The 15659-nt window shown below is 44.0% G+C and overlaps 1 protein-coding gene across 1 annotated transcript in view; it reads left to right on the top strand.

Moving 5' to 3' along the window:
- Positions 1 to 13952, top strand: part of LOC310776670 (uncharacterized protein) — a gene marked incomplete at its 3' end in the record, with an annotated part of 37079 nt that extends 23127 nt beyond the window's left edge. The window contains exons 11-19 of the mRNA XM_083636832.1: positions 3448 to 3636; positions 4537 to 4768; positions 7576 to 7661; positions 8661 to 8869; positions 10761 to 10878; positions 11140 to 11281; positions 12508 to 12674; positions 12758 to 12857; positions 13639 to 13952. Coding sequence (XP_083492958.1) covers positions 3448 to 3636; positions 4537 to 4768; positions 7576 to 7661; positions 8661 to 8869; positions 10761 to 10878; positions 11140 to 11281; positions 12508 to 12674; positions 12758 to 12857; positions 13639 to 13952 — 1557 coding nt within the window. The remainder of the gene's footprint in view (positions 1 to 3447; positions 3637 to 4536; positions 4769 to 7575; positions 7662 to 8660; positions 8870 to 10760; positions 10879 to 11139; positions 11282 to 12507; positions 12675 to 12757; positions 12858 to 13638) is intronic.
- Between the last annotated feature and the right edge of the window lie 1707 nt (positions 13953 to 15659).

A 15659-nucleotide genomic window follows, 5' to 3' on the forward strand; every position in this document is an offset into this window, starting at 1 on the left:
GTAAAATATTAGCTAAAGAGAAGGCTGTAAGAGAAATGAGCAGTGAGCGACATGTTGGGGTTATGCTCAACTGCTGAAACAATGAAGTGAAATGTGGCACTGGCCAACTTAAAGCCGTGTATTGAGTGGTAGGGGAGGGGGAGGGGGGGTTGTGTGTGTTGTGGGTGGGGGGCTGTGACTGAAGTGTGAATGGAGCTCCAGTGTGGTGTGGTTACAGTGGACTGGTTTCTCCCTGCAGTAAACTGATCCCAGAGCTGCCTGCCTGATAACAAACAGTGTACCGTGAGGCTCCAGGCAGCCCTGTCTGTCCGCTGGAGAGGGAATTAAAAGTCACATTTCACACAGAATATCCCGCATGTGGATTTGAACTGAGCTTTCTCCAACTTCGGTAAGTTGAATTCTGCTGGTATTGGCTTTCTAAATAACACACATTATGCTGAAGTACCATTTTCTAACGCAAGTCAGGACAATGAATACATGCTGTTGACAAAACCTTATGTAGGCTGCTAATTTCCCAAGCATTCAGGACAACATTAAAAATCTCAAAGTATTCTATATGTCATAATATCTAGTATAATAGCCTAAATATTAACAGTTGTGGCTGCTTTTCTAAAGCAGAGAAGCATCTATTGCAGCTCAGTAAGGATAACATGTCAAGTGGACGTGCTATTTTCCATACCTGAACCTGAGTCAGAATTATGATCTGGGATTTTTTAATCATTATAATGGAGAGCAAAGCATTTGTTTGGAGGCATATCTGATGATTATTCACATCAGAGGAGATGGATCAGACACAAATAGCAAAATTAATAGATAAAAGGAAATAATTAAAGCATTAAAAAATGTCAGTGAAGAATAGAAATATGCCTAATAATATCTTGTCAGTGCTCAGTCAGTGCTTCACTTTATTAGTCTATTATTATTCGTCCAACAGGTTTGGAAGTTTGGTTGTAAATGATGTAGGGATTGATAGCATCATTGAAGGGGGGGGGGGGTATCTACAGTATTTGTTTTTACAGGTCTATTGTATGGAAAATGTCTAAGTGGAAAGGTCAACTGTGCTGTTTATAATTACTACTTCCTTGATTTGAAAATCCGACAACACTGGCTATAGAATTGGATCCTTTGAAAAGTTATAGAGGTTCATTCTGAAAGTGGAGACATTTCAATTCAGAACAACAGTCATTTGATGCTGGCGTCACCCTTTTGGTCTACAAAAGCTGCAGCCCATCACCCTACTTTCATCATACATGGATGGGCTAATAGGCTACACAAATGAATTACTTTCATTCCACAGAACTTTCAATTCATGCCTATTCAGACAGCAGCCATTTTGAAAACACAGGTGGGATTGGGAAGAAAGAAAGAGTAGGCTACTGTAGCCTGGCTACAAGTTGTGTAGCCTACAAAGGTGCACATTGTAAACATTTAGCATTTCACAGATAAGCCTACCAATTGAAAAGCATGTTAAAACCTGGATCTCAAGAATCAGGAGGATATTAGGTTCACATTTTAATATATTGGCTAGCTAGCTTACTAAGCTAACTAACTACCCTGCTAAATAGCTTGTTTTCAGGTGACCTCACGTCAAGATAGTGACCGGAGCGAGACCATTGACCATTGGCTTGTTTGCAAAACACGTGATCATGCAACCTCTTGCATACTCACTTTCCTCCATTCTCCACAGTAGCTCTGGGAGAACTGACCCTCACACGTCACAGTAGCTCTGGGAGAACTGACCCTCAAGACGTCACGCAGACGTCATCCCAATCACGTGGTCGAAAACAAGCTATTCCAGGAGCTGCTCCTGCTAGTTAATTTGATAACTGTTTGGTCCAATCTTCCAGGTAGTTCCCACCTCATTCAAAATGTCCACTGTGGTCAAGGTAAATTGGGAGTAATTGATTAAATATAACATATTCTTCATTGAAAAGTTGACTTAAATGACTTCATACATGACTTCATGACTTAGCTGAAATCTTCACATGCACGTAGCTACAGAAGATTTCAGCTAAAAACAGGGTGTAAATTACCTCTTTTCAAGTCAACTTAGGGTGCAGTATATCAAGGCCTTTTTTATGTTTGAAGGTTGGCCACCATCCACTTTGATTGTTTAGGAGAATGCTGCAACTGTTTTGCTGTGGAGGTCCACACATGCTTTGTGGACTAACACTTCCTTACTGAACCTATCCTTTAAAGTGTTAGTCCACACATGCTTTGTGGACTAACACTTCCCTACTAAACCTATCCTTTAAAGTGTTAGTCCACACATGCTTTGTGGACTAACACTTCCCTACTGAACCTATCCTTTAAAGTGTTAGTCCACACATGCTTTGTGGACTAACACTTCCCTACTGAACCTATCCTTTAAAGTGTTAGTCCACACATGCTTTGTGGACTAACACTTCCCTACTGAACCTATCCTTTAAAGTGTTAGTCCACACATGCTTTTTGGACTAACACTTCCCTACTGAACCTATCCTTTAAAGTGTTAGTCCACACATGCTTTGTGGACTAACACTTCCCTACTAAACCTATCCTTTAAAGTGTTAGTCCACACATGCTTTGTGGACTAACACTTCCCTACTGAACCTATCCTTTAAAGTGTTAGTCCACACATGCTTTGTGGACTAACACTTCCTTACTGAACCTATCCTTTAAAGTGTTAGTCCACACATGCTTTGTGGACTAACACTTCCCTACTGAACCTATCCTTTAAAGTGTTAGTCCACACATGCTTTGTGGACTAACACTTCCCTACTGATAGAGAATGAAATTCCACAGCCAAAAGGTAAACAGTGAACCACTTGAAGGAAACCAGTTGAAATGAAATGATGGAGCCAGGAGTCAGAAGAAGTCGTCTGATATGATGTATTGAACATAGATCTTGGCCAAGAGATGCACTCTTGTATATTCACGGATGGATACACAGGCTTACATACATTGAACAGAAAGTCAAAGATACTTATAGGACACACATCAGATTACATGTCTTGACGCACACTGGAAGGCCATTCTGTAGACTCAACCTATCTGTTATTCTGGCCCTGTAGAGAGCACCGTGGCACGGTGACAGGGCACAGTGTGCGATAGAGAGGAGCTGCAAATGTAAGGTACAAGTTATCTAAATACGTCTGTCTGTGTATGTACACAGGTTATCCAAATATGATGTCTATCTGTGTCATAACTATATGTAACTAAAATGGAAATGTATATGAATATATTAATAACTAGTGATTGTCCAAATAAAGGCTAATGTGATGTAAATTTTCTCTATCACCTACTGAACCTATCCTTTTAAAGTGTTAGTCCATAAAGCATGGACTAACACTTTCCTACTGAACCTATCCTTTTAAAGTGTTAGTCCATAAAGCATGGACTAACGCTTTCCTACTGAACCTATCCTTTTAAAGTGTTAGACATGTGCTTGTACATGCCTCCCCCTAGTGTCATCGCCCAGGCAGGCGTACGTGTGTATGTATGGAGAGGCAGGCAGTGCACCGGGCCCGGGAGGCCTTCGCCAGCGGCAGGACTCGCCCTCTGGAGTTCAGACTGCAGCAGCTCAAAGCCCTGCTGACCATGCTCACTGAGAGACAGACTGAGATCGCCACCGCTCTCAAACAGGACATCAACAGAGTGAGTGCAGAGAGCCACCACAACACCTGCTGATATACACCGTAGGCTAGACATGACCACATTGCTATTATAGCCTACATCAATTCAAGATACGTCATAAATACAGAAAATAGTCCATCAGAAAGAGACATCTCACCTCTCCTCTTATGTGTCACATCAGAATGACTTTATTTGCCCCAAAAGTTGAGTAAGTAGGAAGTCACTCGACACTTATAGAATACCTGCCTCTCCTCTCTCTACCCAGAGGGGTTTCATAGTGCACTTCCCTGGCTGATTCCAACTCAGCTCAGCTGTGCTCCTCCACTCAGGTGTCTTCCATCAGGAGCTAATGAATGGAGCTCTCCATGGTGCTGAACCTGTGTTGTGGCCAGTAATTGGCCATTTCTGCCCATTTAGTTGGCCCCAATTACCTAATTCAAAAATCCGACTCCGTTAGGTCACCCGCAGGGGTGTGATTTAAGCCCAGTTCACACCAATGATTCACAACGCAGCGAGTTGAAACTTGCAACTGCTTGCAATGCTCTGCAACTCTGGCTACCTTTTAAAATGGCGGGGGAGAGTCGAGATGAGACGGCTCTGTTCAGACCGCCGCAACTTTGTCCTAGAACAGTTTTGTTGCGTTGCGAATCATTGGTGTGAACTGGGCTTTGCACTTCCTGAAAGATTCAGCGCGATCGCACATAAAATGTCATAGCTGTGGTTGAACATAATTTCTACTCACACAGTTATTATAGGATTATTATAGGATATAGGAGGTCCATGTACTGTATGTTGTCTTTGGTTCTCAGGTCTCTCTTGAAAGCGAGGTTTGATCTCACTGAGACAGCTTGTTTAGAAAAAGGAGAGCAGACATTTGCCTCATGTGAATGAGAAAGCAGCTGACACGTGTCGTTCCTACAGAGCCAGTATGACACGCCCCTCTTGGAGCTGATCGGCCTGGAGAACGAGATCAACCTGGCGGTGGAGAAGCTGGCAGAGTGGGCGGCTCCTCGGTCAGTGGACAGGAACGTGCTCACCCTGAGGGACGAGGTGTACATCCAGCCGGAGCCCCTGGGAGTGGTGCTCATCATAGGGGCCTGGAACTACCCCTGGGCCCTGACTCTGGGTCCCCTGGTTGGGGCTATTGCTGCTGGTAGGGAATCTTCCTCTCCGTCTCCAATTCCTCCTTACCGTCTACCATCGTGGCCTGCATAGCCAGAATGCCTTGCGGCCCGAAGAAGGCCGACCACCCCTCGATGATGACGGGGGAAGAGAGAAATGCCACGAAGCTCTTCAAACATGTTTCATTGCATCTTTATTTTTGTTTGAAGGATGTTGGTTGTTACAGTTAGGGTTAGTAAAACAACTTGGTTAAGTTTAGGGTTAGGGTTTTCTTATTTCACCATGACCCACCATGAAGTTGTTTTACTTGCTAAACCATAACTGTAATAACCTAGCCTGGGCACCTGACGTCCGCCCCCCCTCCCGTTCAGACACATTCCCACCCGGCCTGAAAATGGCCAAGCCAATCACAGCCCCTTTATTACACGGCAGAGGGCACCCCTCTCATCATTATTTATACAAAATAAAGTCACATACAAGTCAGGCCCGGATCAACACAGAGTAACCAGTGACACACTTGAAGTGCTCCCCTGCTACCAATTTACATGTAAAAAAACAAAAAAACAATCTCTTTATTTTGACCCAATTTTATAATCACTCAATTTATCAGTGAAATACTGTAATTTATAGATTCATTATGCTACAACTTATTTTTTTGTGATACTTATGCTTAAATTAACTCTGTGGGACTCATATTCTGGTTTATTTCAAGAAAAAACATTTGGCTAGTGGAAATTCTAATTGGCTGGTAATTTTAAAATCTAGCAGCCATATCAAAAAAGTGATCAAAAAAGTAAATTTCAAGCCCTGCAGGGAGAGCAGGTGGTGACATGGGAGTGAGTGAGAAAAGGAGCAAAATATATGATGTTTAAGACTGAATAATGACATCACAACCGTCTAATGCTAATGTTAATTTAAAATGAGATATTCCTATAAATCTAGCTTTAAACGACCACAATTTTTAGCCGACGGCCGAATAAATCCCCCCAAAGTTTATAAATCCCCCCTAAAATCTCTAAATCCCCCCCCCTCTATCTGAAGAACATAAGGGGGGAATTCCCCCCTAGTTTTTCAAAGTGAATTTCATGCCTGAATTAATATGATCATATCTACGAGAGAGGCGAACTGTAACAGTAGCAACAGGTCATCCTGTTGCGAAGTGTTTGTTACGTGTTGCTGAGACGGCGAAGTAGTAAGTCAAATTCGGCCTTCAGATTGAACCCTAGAGTTTTTGGGCCATATATTTTACACCCAGTGCAAGGGCAAAGCGTTACTCTGCTAGTTTCTAGCACTCAAAATCTCCCTTTTTTCCTTTTAACACGTTGAGTGCCAATGACGAGATATCTCGGCTTACAGAATCCAACCGTTGAGTGCCAAAGACGAGATATCTCGGCTTAAAAAAAAAAAAAAAAAATTTGACGGTGGGACATCGATCAACCCCTTTTACGTCTCCTATACCAATATTGGAGGAAGAGAATGTGTATAATCTATTTTACCGACCAGCTAAGTGGCGACAGTGCTCTCCCGACAGAGAGAAAGCCAACCAAAAACAGCCGCGGGAGCAAGCCATTCTCAAGGAAATGGCTTGGCGATTTTACAGTCATCAGTCACCAGACTCGCCCGAGAGCGGCCGCGCCAGCAGCAACATACCGAGAGCGGAGAGCGGTGCTGGCGTGGGGGATTGCAAATTTGCATAATAGATTATGGGTGAAACACACTTTGAAACACCCGCAGAAAGGCCAGAATCGCACGCATTCCGAAAACCCAGAAACGAACGAGCCTCATTCTCATACTGTAGGCGAAAACGCTTTCACGCTGCTGCACACCGGCGCACAACGGTGGGGGGTTCCAAAAATAGACTGGGTGGGCAGCATAAAGCCTAGAATCGCACAAAGCTTCATCAAAGCTCTCAACCGAAAATCCAAGAAACGATTGAGTCCCATCCACAGTCCACACTCGCCGACGAGGGGCTGCCAGAGAGGGAGGCTGCTCACTGCTCAGACAGGCAGGAGAAACTGGCTTGTGACAAACGCCACCAGACACGCCCACGGAGGGAGGAGTTTAAAGGAGAGGGTGTTCAGAACTATAATGTTCAGATGTCTGATCTCTCACTGATGCCAAAAATAAATGGTTAAAGTGACTGTTCTGCCTGTTTGATTGAATTTCACAAAACTGCGATTATCTCAGCTTCCTGTCTCAGACGCTCAAACCATGCTGTACTCAACGGCTAATATCTACATAACTACTAACTCTACAAACTAACTCTTTTAGACAGAGAAAGCACACATTCTATTAGTACTTTTGTGAACTTCGTGTTCACAAAGTCCAAGCAGAAAATTATCCTCGGCTCTTGTAAAATGAGCCAGAATCCTCAAAAAACGGCTTGGCAGAAGCTACCTACAGTAAAAAAAAAATGGCTGGCAGTGAATGTGTTAATTACCACTTGCGACCCAGTGGTAATTAAAGGGAGATTTTGAGTGCTACAAACTAGCAAAGATAACCGCTGGCCCTTGCACTTGCACTGGGCGTAAGATAAGGCCCTTTGCCTCTTACTTAGATTTGACTGAGAGCTGACTTCTCTTCTGTAGTGCTGGCTTGAGAAAAATTATGGGAGGAATCTCCTGGGATGAACTGGGTCCAGTCGCTCTGCACCCCCCATACAGCCTCCCACTCGCTCTGCACCCCCCATAGCCTCCCACTGGCCTTGTATTGGTCACTGGGTGACCTCATCCCGTTCAAATGTGCCTCCACTCCCCCCCCCCCTCTCTCCCGCTCTCTCTCTGCCCCCCTCTCTCTCTCCGCCCCCCACTCCCCCCCCCCCCCCCCCTCTCTCTGCAGGCAACGCAGCTGTTGTGAAGCCGTCAGAGTTGAGTGAATACTCGTCTCTCCTCCTGAGGGCGCTGCTGCCTCGCTATCTGGACAAGGTCTGAACAGCAGCTGCTATTGTTAAGTCTGATTATGCTGCTGCAGCGTGCTCGCTTGGAGCGTACGACAGCCATTGTTTTGTCCCCAGCCCCGGACCCACACAGTACATCAGTTATCCTAAAGCATCACACTTTATGGGCTGTATTACTGTATCATAAAAAAAAAAGTATTAATTTTAAAGAACAAAAGAAATTTTATTAAAAAAAATGGTTTGTGATGGAGCTATAAATGTTGGAATTTGGCTTTAACAGCTACATCTTTGTTTGACTGCAACCAGCACCTTGAAATTGTGTTAAGTGTTAGTTTCATGGCACATTCAGGTAGTCGACAAACACTTGTGTTATGTTTGAGGAAATTGCAATACAACAAAAGTGGTACTACAATATATTGGATATTATTGTGATTCCCATAATCCAATTAAAACTGCGTGAATAACTGACAGAAGCTTGAATCTCATTGCTGCATGAAGCACTGTACCACCATCTGGCAGGTTGCAAAGGCCCTAACCCTAACTTATCCACTCATTCATTCATTCATTCATTCATTCATTGTAATGTGAGTATAATAGTGATGGTGATAGTGTCAGTAAGTGACACCATGGCAAAACTGCTCCAAATGACATTATGACATCATTTTGCACCAGAAGTTCTGTGAATGACCGGGGAGCTCTCGGTCCAGGCGAGATGAAGTACCCACACTAGTACCGATCTTGTAATGATACAAAGCTGGTTGAAAATGGGCAACGTGGTCCAATGTGGTCTTAGTATGTTTTTGACTGCACTCTTTTGTAATGATATTCAGTATCTTTAACCATTTTCATGCCAAATAATTCAAGTATCCAATGTTTCCTCTGGAGTTTGATGGTAGTCAGGGTCCTTCTGAAACACCATTGAAACCACCATGGGACAGGGAAACCCTTTCAGTGAGTGGAGTCTCTAGTCATGAAGACATCTTACCTGCCACCCACAAACCATCCTTTTCCTGCTCTTGGTTCTCAGGACCTGTACCCGGTGGTCACAGGCGGGGTGTCAGAGACCCAGGAGCTGTTGAAGCACAGGTTCGACCACGTCTTCTACACAGGCAGCAGCACCGTGGGCAGGAAGGTGATGGAGGCAGCAGCTCGCCACCTCACCCCCGTGACCCTGGAGCTGGGAGGGAAGAGCCCCTGCTACATCGACAAGAACTGTGACCTCAGGGTAGCCTGCCGGTAATACACCACTCATCACCATGTATCAGTGGGTAAAATCTAACGAGCAAGCTTTATTCACAAATGGCATGGCAACTAATTCTATGGCATGGCAACATGGCAACTGATTCTTTGGCGTAATGACTCCGTGGTAAGATGCCCCTCTTCTTGTGGTGAGAGAGGAGGGCATCTGTTCCCCATAACATGGTAGCACTGTGTGTACAGTACATTGTGCACTGGCAGCAGAGTTTATGCTCAAAGATCTTTGCAGGTCCTGTCATAGAATTGCCATTTTTGAGTTGCAACAAATATATCAAAAAGCCCCTACGAAGCTTAAGAAATACACCACGTTTTTGGTGTTTGCTTTACTGTTAAGTGATGAGAATATAGACGGCAACATCATCCGTGTGTCTGTGGTAAATCATTGACTCTTGGAGCTCCATGCTAACTCTTTAGCACAGGGGTTTTCAAAGTGGGAGGCGGGCCTCCCCAGGAGGCTCCAAGCAGTTTCAGGGGAGGCTCAGTGAATGGAAGTGAAAACATAGTTATTACATTAGTTATGAAAAAGGACGTCACATCACATAGAATAAATAGCCTAAATTTGTGTGATTTGGTTAAAGAGATTTCAGCGATACAGTCGATTTGTGGGTTTTTAATGGTTTTTGCACTTTCCCAGAGTCAGAAACTAATAAAGGCAGTTCAGACAGGCAGTTTTTTATGTATTTGGTGGAGTCTGAAATATCTCAAAGAGCAATATCAGTGTCTATGCCTATGGGATCAAAGAACATAATCATGACCATAGGCATCCAGGAATTGAACGAGGGGGGCGCCTCTTTCCAAGCATTGTTTGGGGGAGGCCCACAGTTTCAGACTTTGAAAACCCCTGCTGCATACACTATCTTGAGTGATAGGAGGGTCTATACCAGGGGTTCCCAACATTTTTTGGCTTGTGACCCTACTTTGACGTCGCAAAAATCTAGGGACCCGAGACATTCAAATTCCAGTACACCATCGATCATATCAAAATTCTATCAGTAACTCGGAATTCTGACTTTAATCTCAGAATTCTGACTTTATTCTCAGAATCCTGATTTAAAGTTATAATCTCAAAGATTTTCATCTAAAATAAAAAAGTCACTCACAATGTTGATTGAGGTTATGGTCCATTGATGGAAGCCTTTGCAGTATATAGTGACATTATGTGACATTAGTAATGTCACATAATGCAACACTGTTTGGATGCCAGCTGCAATTACCACTCATCGCCATAAGTGTCACCCAAGAGAACAAAACTGAAATCTTAGAGATGATCACTTTCAACTTAGAACTAAATAAATAAATAAATCACAAGTGACCCTAATAATCTTCGGTAGTATTAAATTGTGTGTGGTGTATTTTTTATTATTTTGTTTTAAATAAATTTCAGGCGACCCTATTTGAATTCCAGGTGACCCCACTTAAGGTCGCGACCCTAAGCTTGAAAACCACTGGTCGATACTAACACTTTAGCACAGCGATTACCAACCTGTGGGTCGCTGAGGTATTGCAAGTGGGCCAAATCATTACAGTGTAAAAGTTTTGACATTTTCAAGTGGGCCCTGAGTTGCAAAAGTTTGGGAACCACTGCTTCAGCAGACACTATGTTGAGGCAAAGTTGTCTTTGATAGTTTTAAATAGTAGGTTCTTATTATTTTTGTATCATATTTCAACTTTGTAAATTTCTCCCATAAAACTGACAGACAGCTGCATAATATGATTTAATATGACTTAGCTTAGCTTTCCTTTAGAAAACCTACGTATGCATGACTTTAGCTAAATGGCAATGTTTTAGGAAGCCACACAGGCAAAGTAAATTAAAGTGATTAACTCAGACGCTGCATGTTATGTATGACCCTTGCTTGTTTGTCTGCAGGCGTATCACATGGGGAAAGTTTGTGAACTGCGGTCAGACATGCATCGCTCCAGACTACATCCTGTGTGAACCCTGCATCCAGGGCAGAGTGGTGGAGGGCATCCGACAGACCCTACTGGTACGATCCCTTAGAGAGGCATTGTTGGGTTTAGGGTTATGCCTGACGAAGATCTCTGATGGAGACGTTGCACATTAAATTTACTGGGAGCTACCACAGTGTGCAGATCTTTTGTTTCTCTTCACTTCAGTTTGACTTTTGATCCAACCCCTGCAAAAGCGTACCCTACACCCTGTTCATCACGATCCCTTAGAGTCACAGGACCTGAGTAACAGCTTACTATCTTTATTTAAAACTGGAACCTTTATTGATCAATTCCAGGAATTCTACGGCGCTGATCCCAAATGCTCACCAGACTACGGCCGAATCATCAACCAGCGCCACTTTAACAGAGTGATGGGTCTGATGGAGGGCTACACCGCGGTGCTGGGAGGCCAAAGCGATGTATCACAGCGCTATATTGGTAAGACTGGAAGGTTTTTTGTTGCCGTTCAAGGGGTTTTTAAGAGGTGCAGCAACTTCTATAACTGACTTTGTGTGTCCAGTAAGAGGTGCAGCCACTTCTATAACTGACTTTGTGTGTCCGTCTGTCTTATTACAAGCAGCCGCTTCTATAAGTGGGGGCCAGTGGTGACTGATGATTTATTAGTAAACAAACACAATCCATCAACTGAGAATGCAAAAGCCCCGTCTGATGATGTCATACCCACTGATGATGTAATGCCCCACAATCATCGAGTGATGTGACTGAAGGATGGACGGACGGACGGACACACAGTCAGTTATAGAAGCCGCTTCACCGTTCTGATGATGTCATCATATTAGTAAACAAACACAATCCATACAAACACCCCCGACTGATGATGTCATACCCACTGAAGATGTGATGCACCACAATCATTGATTAATGTGACTGATGATGTCATGTCCTACAATCGTCGATACTATGTCATCAGTCATGTCACTTAAGCAGAGGGAGAGTAGAGGGACAGAATGTAGGGAAACAGTGGATGGATAAATCTAGAAGGAGGCGGTAATGCAACATAAAGGATGCCAACTGCCATAAAACAGAAGAAGAATGTCACAAGCAATTGTGATGTTATCAGTGATTTATGACAGACACTGATAGGCTGATGTCTGCACCGCTTACTTCTCACCTGGGTGTGATTGCATCTTGGATAATATAAAAATATTATTGTTTATACGTGGCTGGTCTACTGATTTTATATACTGGTAGAATACCCGTCCCTGTGTGACCGGTGGATGCATTGCGCAGCATCGCAAATTCGGGCCATTAATTTCCGCAGTCATCGCAAATTTGGCCATTAATCGTCCCTAATTATCCAATTAAAAAATCCGGCTCCGTTAAGTCACCCATCCACTATCTTTTGGACTCACGTTTTGCAGCAAAGTGTTGTCTGTCACCATCTTGGGGTCAAATGAGCAGTTTAGCTAACTCCGGCATGTTTACATCTTGTATTTTTATACTGATGTTCATTAACATGCTCCGCCCCTATCAAATAAACAAACAAACAAAAAATACAAATAAAATTAACGCCAATGAACAGATCAATTTGCGTGAAGGCCCTGTCAGCTTCACATCATAGCTTGGTTTGTACTTGTGGTTTATTATGAACAGTGTTGACCTTTAACCCCTCCCCTACACACACACACACACACACACTCCAGCCCCGACGGTGCTGAAAGACGTGCCCCCCCACTCCAGACTGATGCAGGAGGAGATCTTCGGCCCCCTGCTGCCCATAGTGACAGTCAGCGACATGGACGATGCCATCCGCTTCATCAACGAGAGAGAGAAGCCCCTGGCCCTCTACATCTTCTGCTCTGACAAGAAGGTCAGAGAGCGCCATCTGGAGGCAAACCAACATTATTTGACTTTTCTGTCTGGCTCTCTCTGACTCTCCCCTGTCTCTTCAAGGCCGCCAAACGGATGATTGATGAGACCACGAGTGGAGGGGTGACGGTCAACGACGTCATGATGCACTACACGCTCAGCTCCCTGCCGTTTGGTGGCGTTGGTACGACTGATTCAAAATGTCTTTTTGTGTTTGTTACGGCGTCGCCACTAGGGGCCGAGGCATCTATGAGAACGTCTGTCCGTATGTCCCCACGAAAGAAAGAAAGTAGCCAATTTCCCGATGATATCATACAATTCTATCTCCCACGAAAGAAACTTACGCACAGCAATTGTGATGTCATCGGTGATGATGTCATTAGTGAGGTCCCTCGAGGAATTGTGATATCATCGGTGATGATGTCATCAATGATGATCATCATTGGAAAATGAGGAGCGGAATGACAGTGTCACTGACTGTCACCACCACATAGCTAAAAACTATATTCTAGAGCCACAATATTGTTATAAATATCAACAACCAACCAACAAATATCACAGCGGGTGGGCCGTCAAACTGGTCCTTCAGTGGCGTTTTATTGCCACACAATTAACGTTAGCTGACAGCTAACAGCTAGCACCTAGTGTGGATGCATGTATTCACATGCGGGGACGCACACGCATGGATTTGCGTGTACACCCCGCAAAGTCCCCCAGAAGTCAGGGGTTTGATGTTGTCGTTGATCCCTCGTATATGACTAAAGCTGCGAGAATGATGGCTGTCATCATGTTTGATTATTTTCTAAATGTCACTTGACTGACCCAAGAGTGGGTGCTGCAATAATAGTAAAAAAAAAAGAAAAAATCAGACATATTTGATAGGCCATGAGGAGTCTGCATCATTCATGGGGTGTTGACTTTTGTGTTGACTTTTTTCAAACGTGTGCGACTGTCTCTGTCTCCAGGTCAGAGCGGTATGGGCAATTACCATGGCAAGCACACCTTCGACCAGCTCAGCCACCAGAGGGCGTGCCTGGTCCGCTCGCTGGGCATGGAGAGCGTCAACCTGGCCCGGTACCCACCTCAGGACCGGCGGCGGGCCCGCAGGGCGCGGCTGGCGCTGCGCTCGCCCATGATCGACATGTCCAAGAGGACGTTCGTCTGGGCCGTCACCGCCTCTGTGGTGGCCTTCGGCCTCTTCATCGCCCTGCTGGTCATTCTGCTCATCGCAGCCGGCCTCAACTGCACCTGCTGGTACTGGAGAGGCTTTTACAACTAGAAACACCGTCCAAGGGGGGGTGACCACACAGAGAAAATTAGCTAGAAATGCGTCGCCACCAAAACCATTGCTTTCCTATGGTACAGCGCGCCTGGTGCGCGCTCCTCTCTTGCAGCACCTTTTTCTGGCAGTGTATAGGCGGGCATAAAAGTTGAAATATATTCAACTTTTCAGGCGCAGAGTCACACTGCTCAGTTGGGCCAGGCAGTCAATCAAGTCAAGCAGAAGGCGGGCTTTCCTTCCTGTTTTTATCCCGTTTGATGGGGTGGACTCTGTCCGATGTCAGCGGTCTTTAAAGCCCCATTATGTAGTTTTTCTATTTGGGGAAACTGCGCCCCCACAGTTACAGACGCTAACATTAATAAATGCTACACTTCCCTCTTTGTACGTTCAGATATCAGCCTTATTTTACTTTTTCTAAGCCGGTCGCACACGCAGCCCTGCTCCTCAATGCTCCACAGGCGCACCAAGCTGTTTTGCCCAACACAGTCTGTCTCTGCCTTTTTGACGTAGCTTGATGCTTCTCTGTGTGATCGCCCCCTAAAGACATGCACCCAAAGGTGATTTGCACCTCATGAATGCAATTGAACCCACGTTGAATCCTGTGTTGTTGACAGAGTCCTGTCCTGGGGGTATTCCAGAAAGTCAGCTTAAGAAATACTAAACTAAATCCTGGATTCTGACTTGAGTGGCTCGATACGGCATAGCGGGAATTTTCGGTTCCAGAACAACTAATTCAGATTTCAGTGAGACTGAATTCTGTGCGTTCATGCTGTATTTATAAAGCCAAAACAGGGTTAATAACGGATTCAGAGGCGGCGAGCAGAGCAGGGAGTCATATGTCGCTCCAGCTGAACATGAACTATTAATGACAGTTTTGTGAATTTCAGCATATTTTAAATAAATAAATACATAAAGAAAGAAAGAAAGAAAGAAAGAAAGAAAGAAAGAAATACACATCAGCAACACTTGTGAGACTTGACATCGCAAAACATTGTAGAGAGTTATTAAGGTGTGAGTTAACTATAACGTTTAACGCTTGCTTTAGTCATTCAACATTTAACAGACCTCTGTAAACTAATGTTATAGGCTATTGCCTGAATTGTACACTGTTATTAAGTGGTGCAGCCAGCAAATAAAAAAAAAGAGTATAAGAACATAATATAACTTTTTTTTTGCTTATAACTACTTGATTTCCTTAATACTAGCCTAATGGGTGAGGGTCCCAGCATCAACTTTCACAGCAGCAGAGGAGCTGGCTACTCTGAACACTGATAATAACTGATGGCATACCCCCAGGACACACAGTATATACAAGGTTTATCACATTATGTCTTACCGTACACACGCACCTACAATATAAATAGTTTATCACATTTATATACATACCCCCAGGACACACGAGCCTACAGTATAAATAGTTTATCACATTTATATACATACCCCCAGGACACACGTGCCTATAAGAGTTTATCACATTTATATACAGTACATACCCCCAGGACACACGAGCCTACAGTATAAATAGTTTATCACATTTATATCTCTTATCGTCTACAATGTACAGAAATCTTCCGGTAGCGACTAAACGAAGGACAATGCACAACGTTTGTACAGAGGTGAGGGGGAAATGTGAAGCTGAAGAAGGCTATTGAGATAAATTGACTGTTGAAAAACATTAACGCTCACAATGATGTGCTACAGGTG

The sequence above is a fragment of the Poromitra crassiceps genome (assembly GCF_964638095.1).
Source record: "Poromitra crassiceps genome assembly, chromosome: 5".
Lineage (NCBI taxonomy): Eukaryota > Metazoa > Chordata > Actinopteri > Beryciformes > Melamphaidae > Poromitra > Poromitra crassiceps.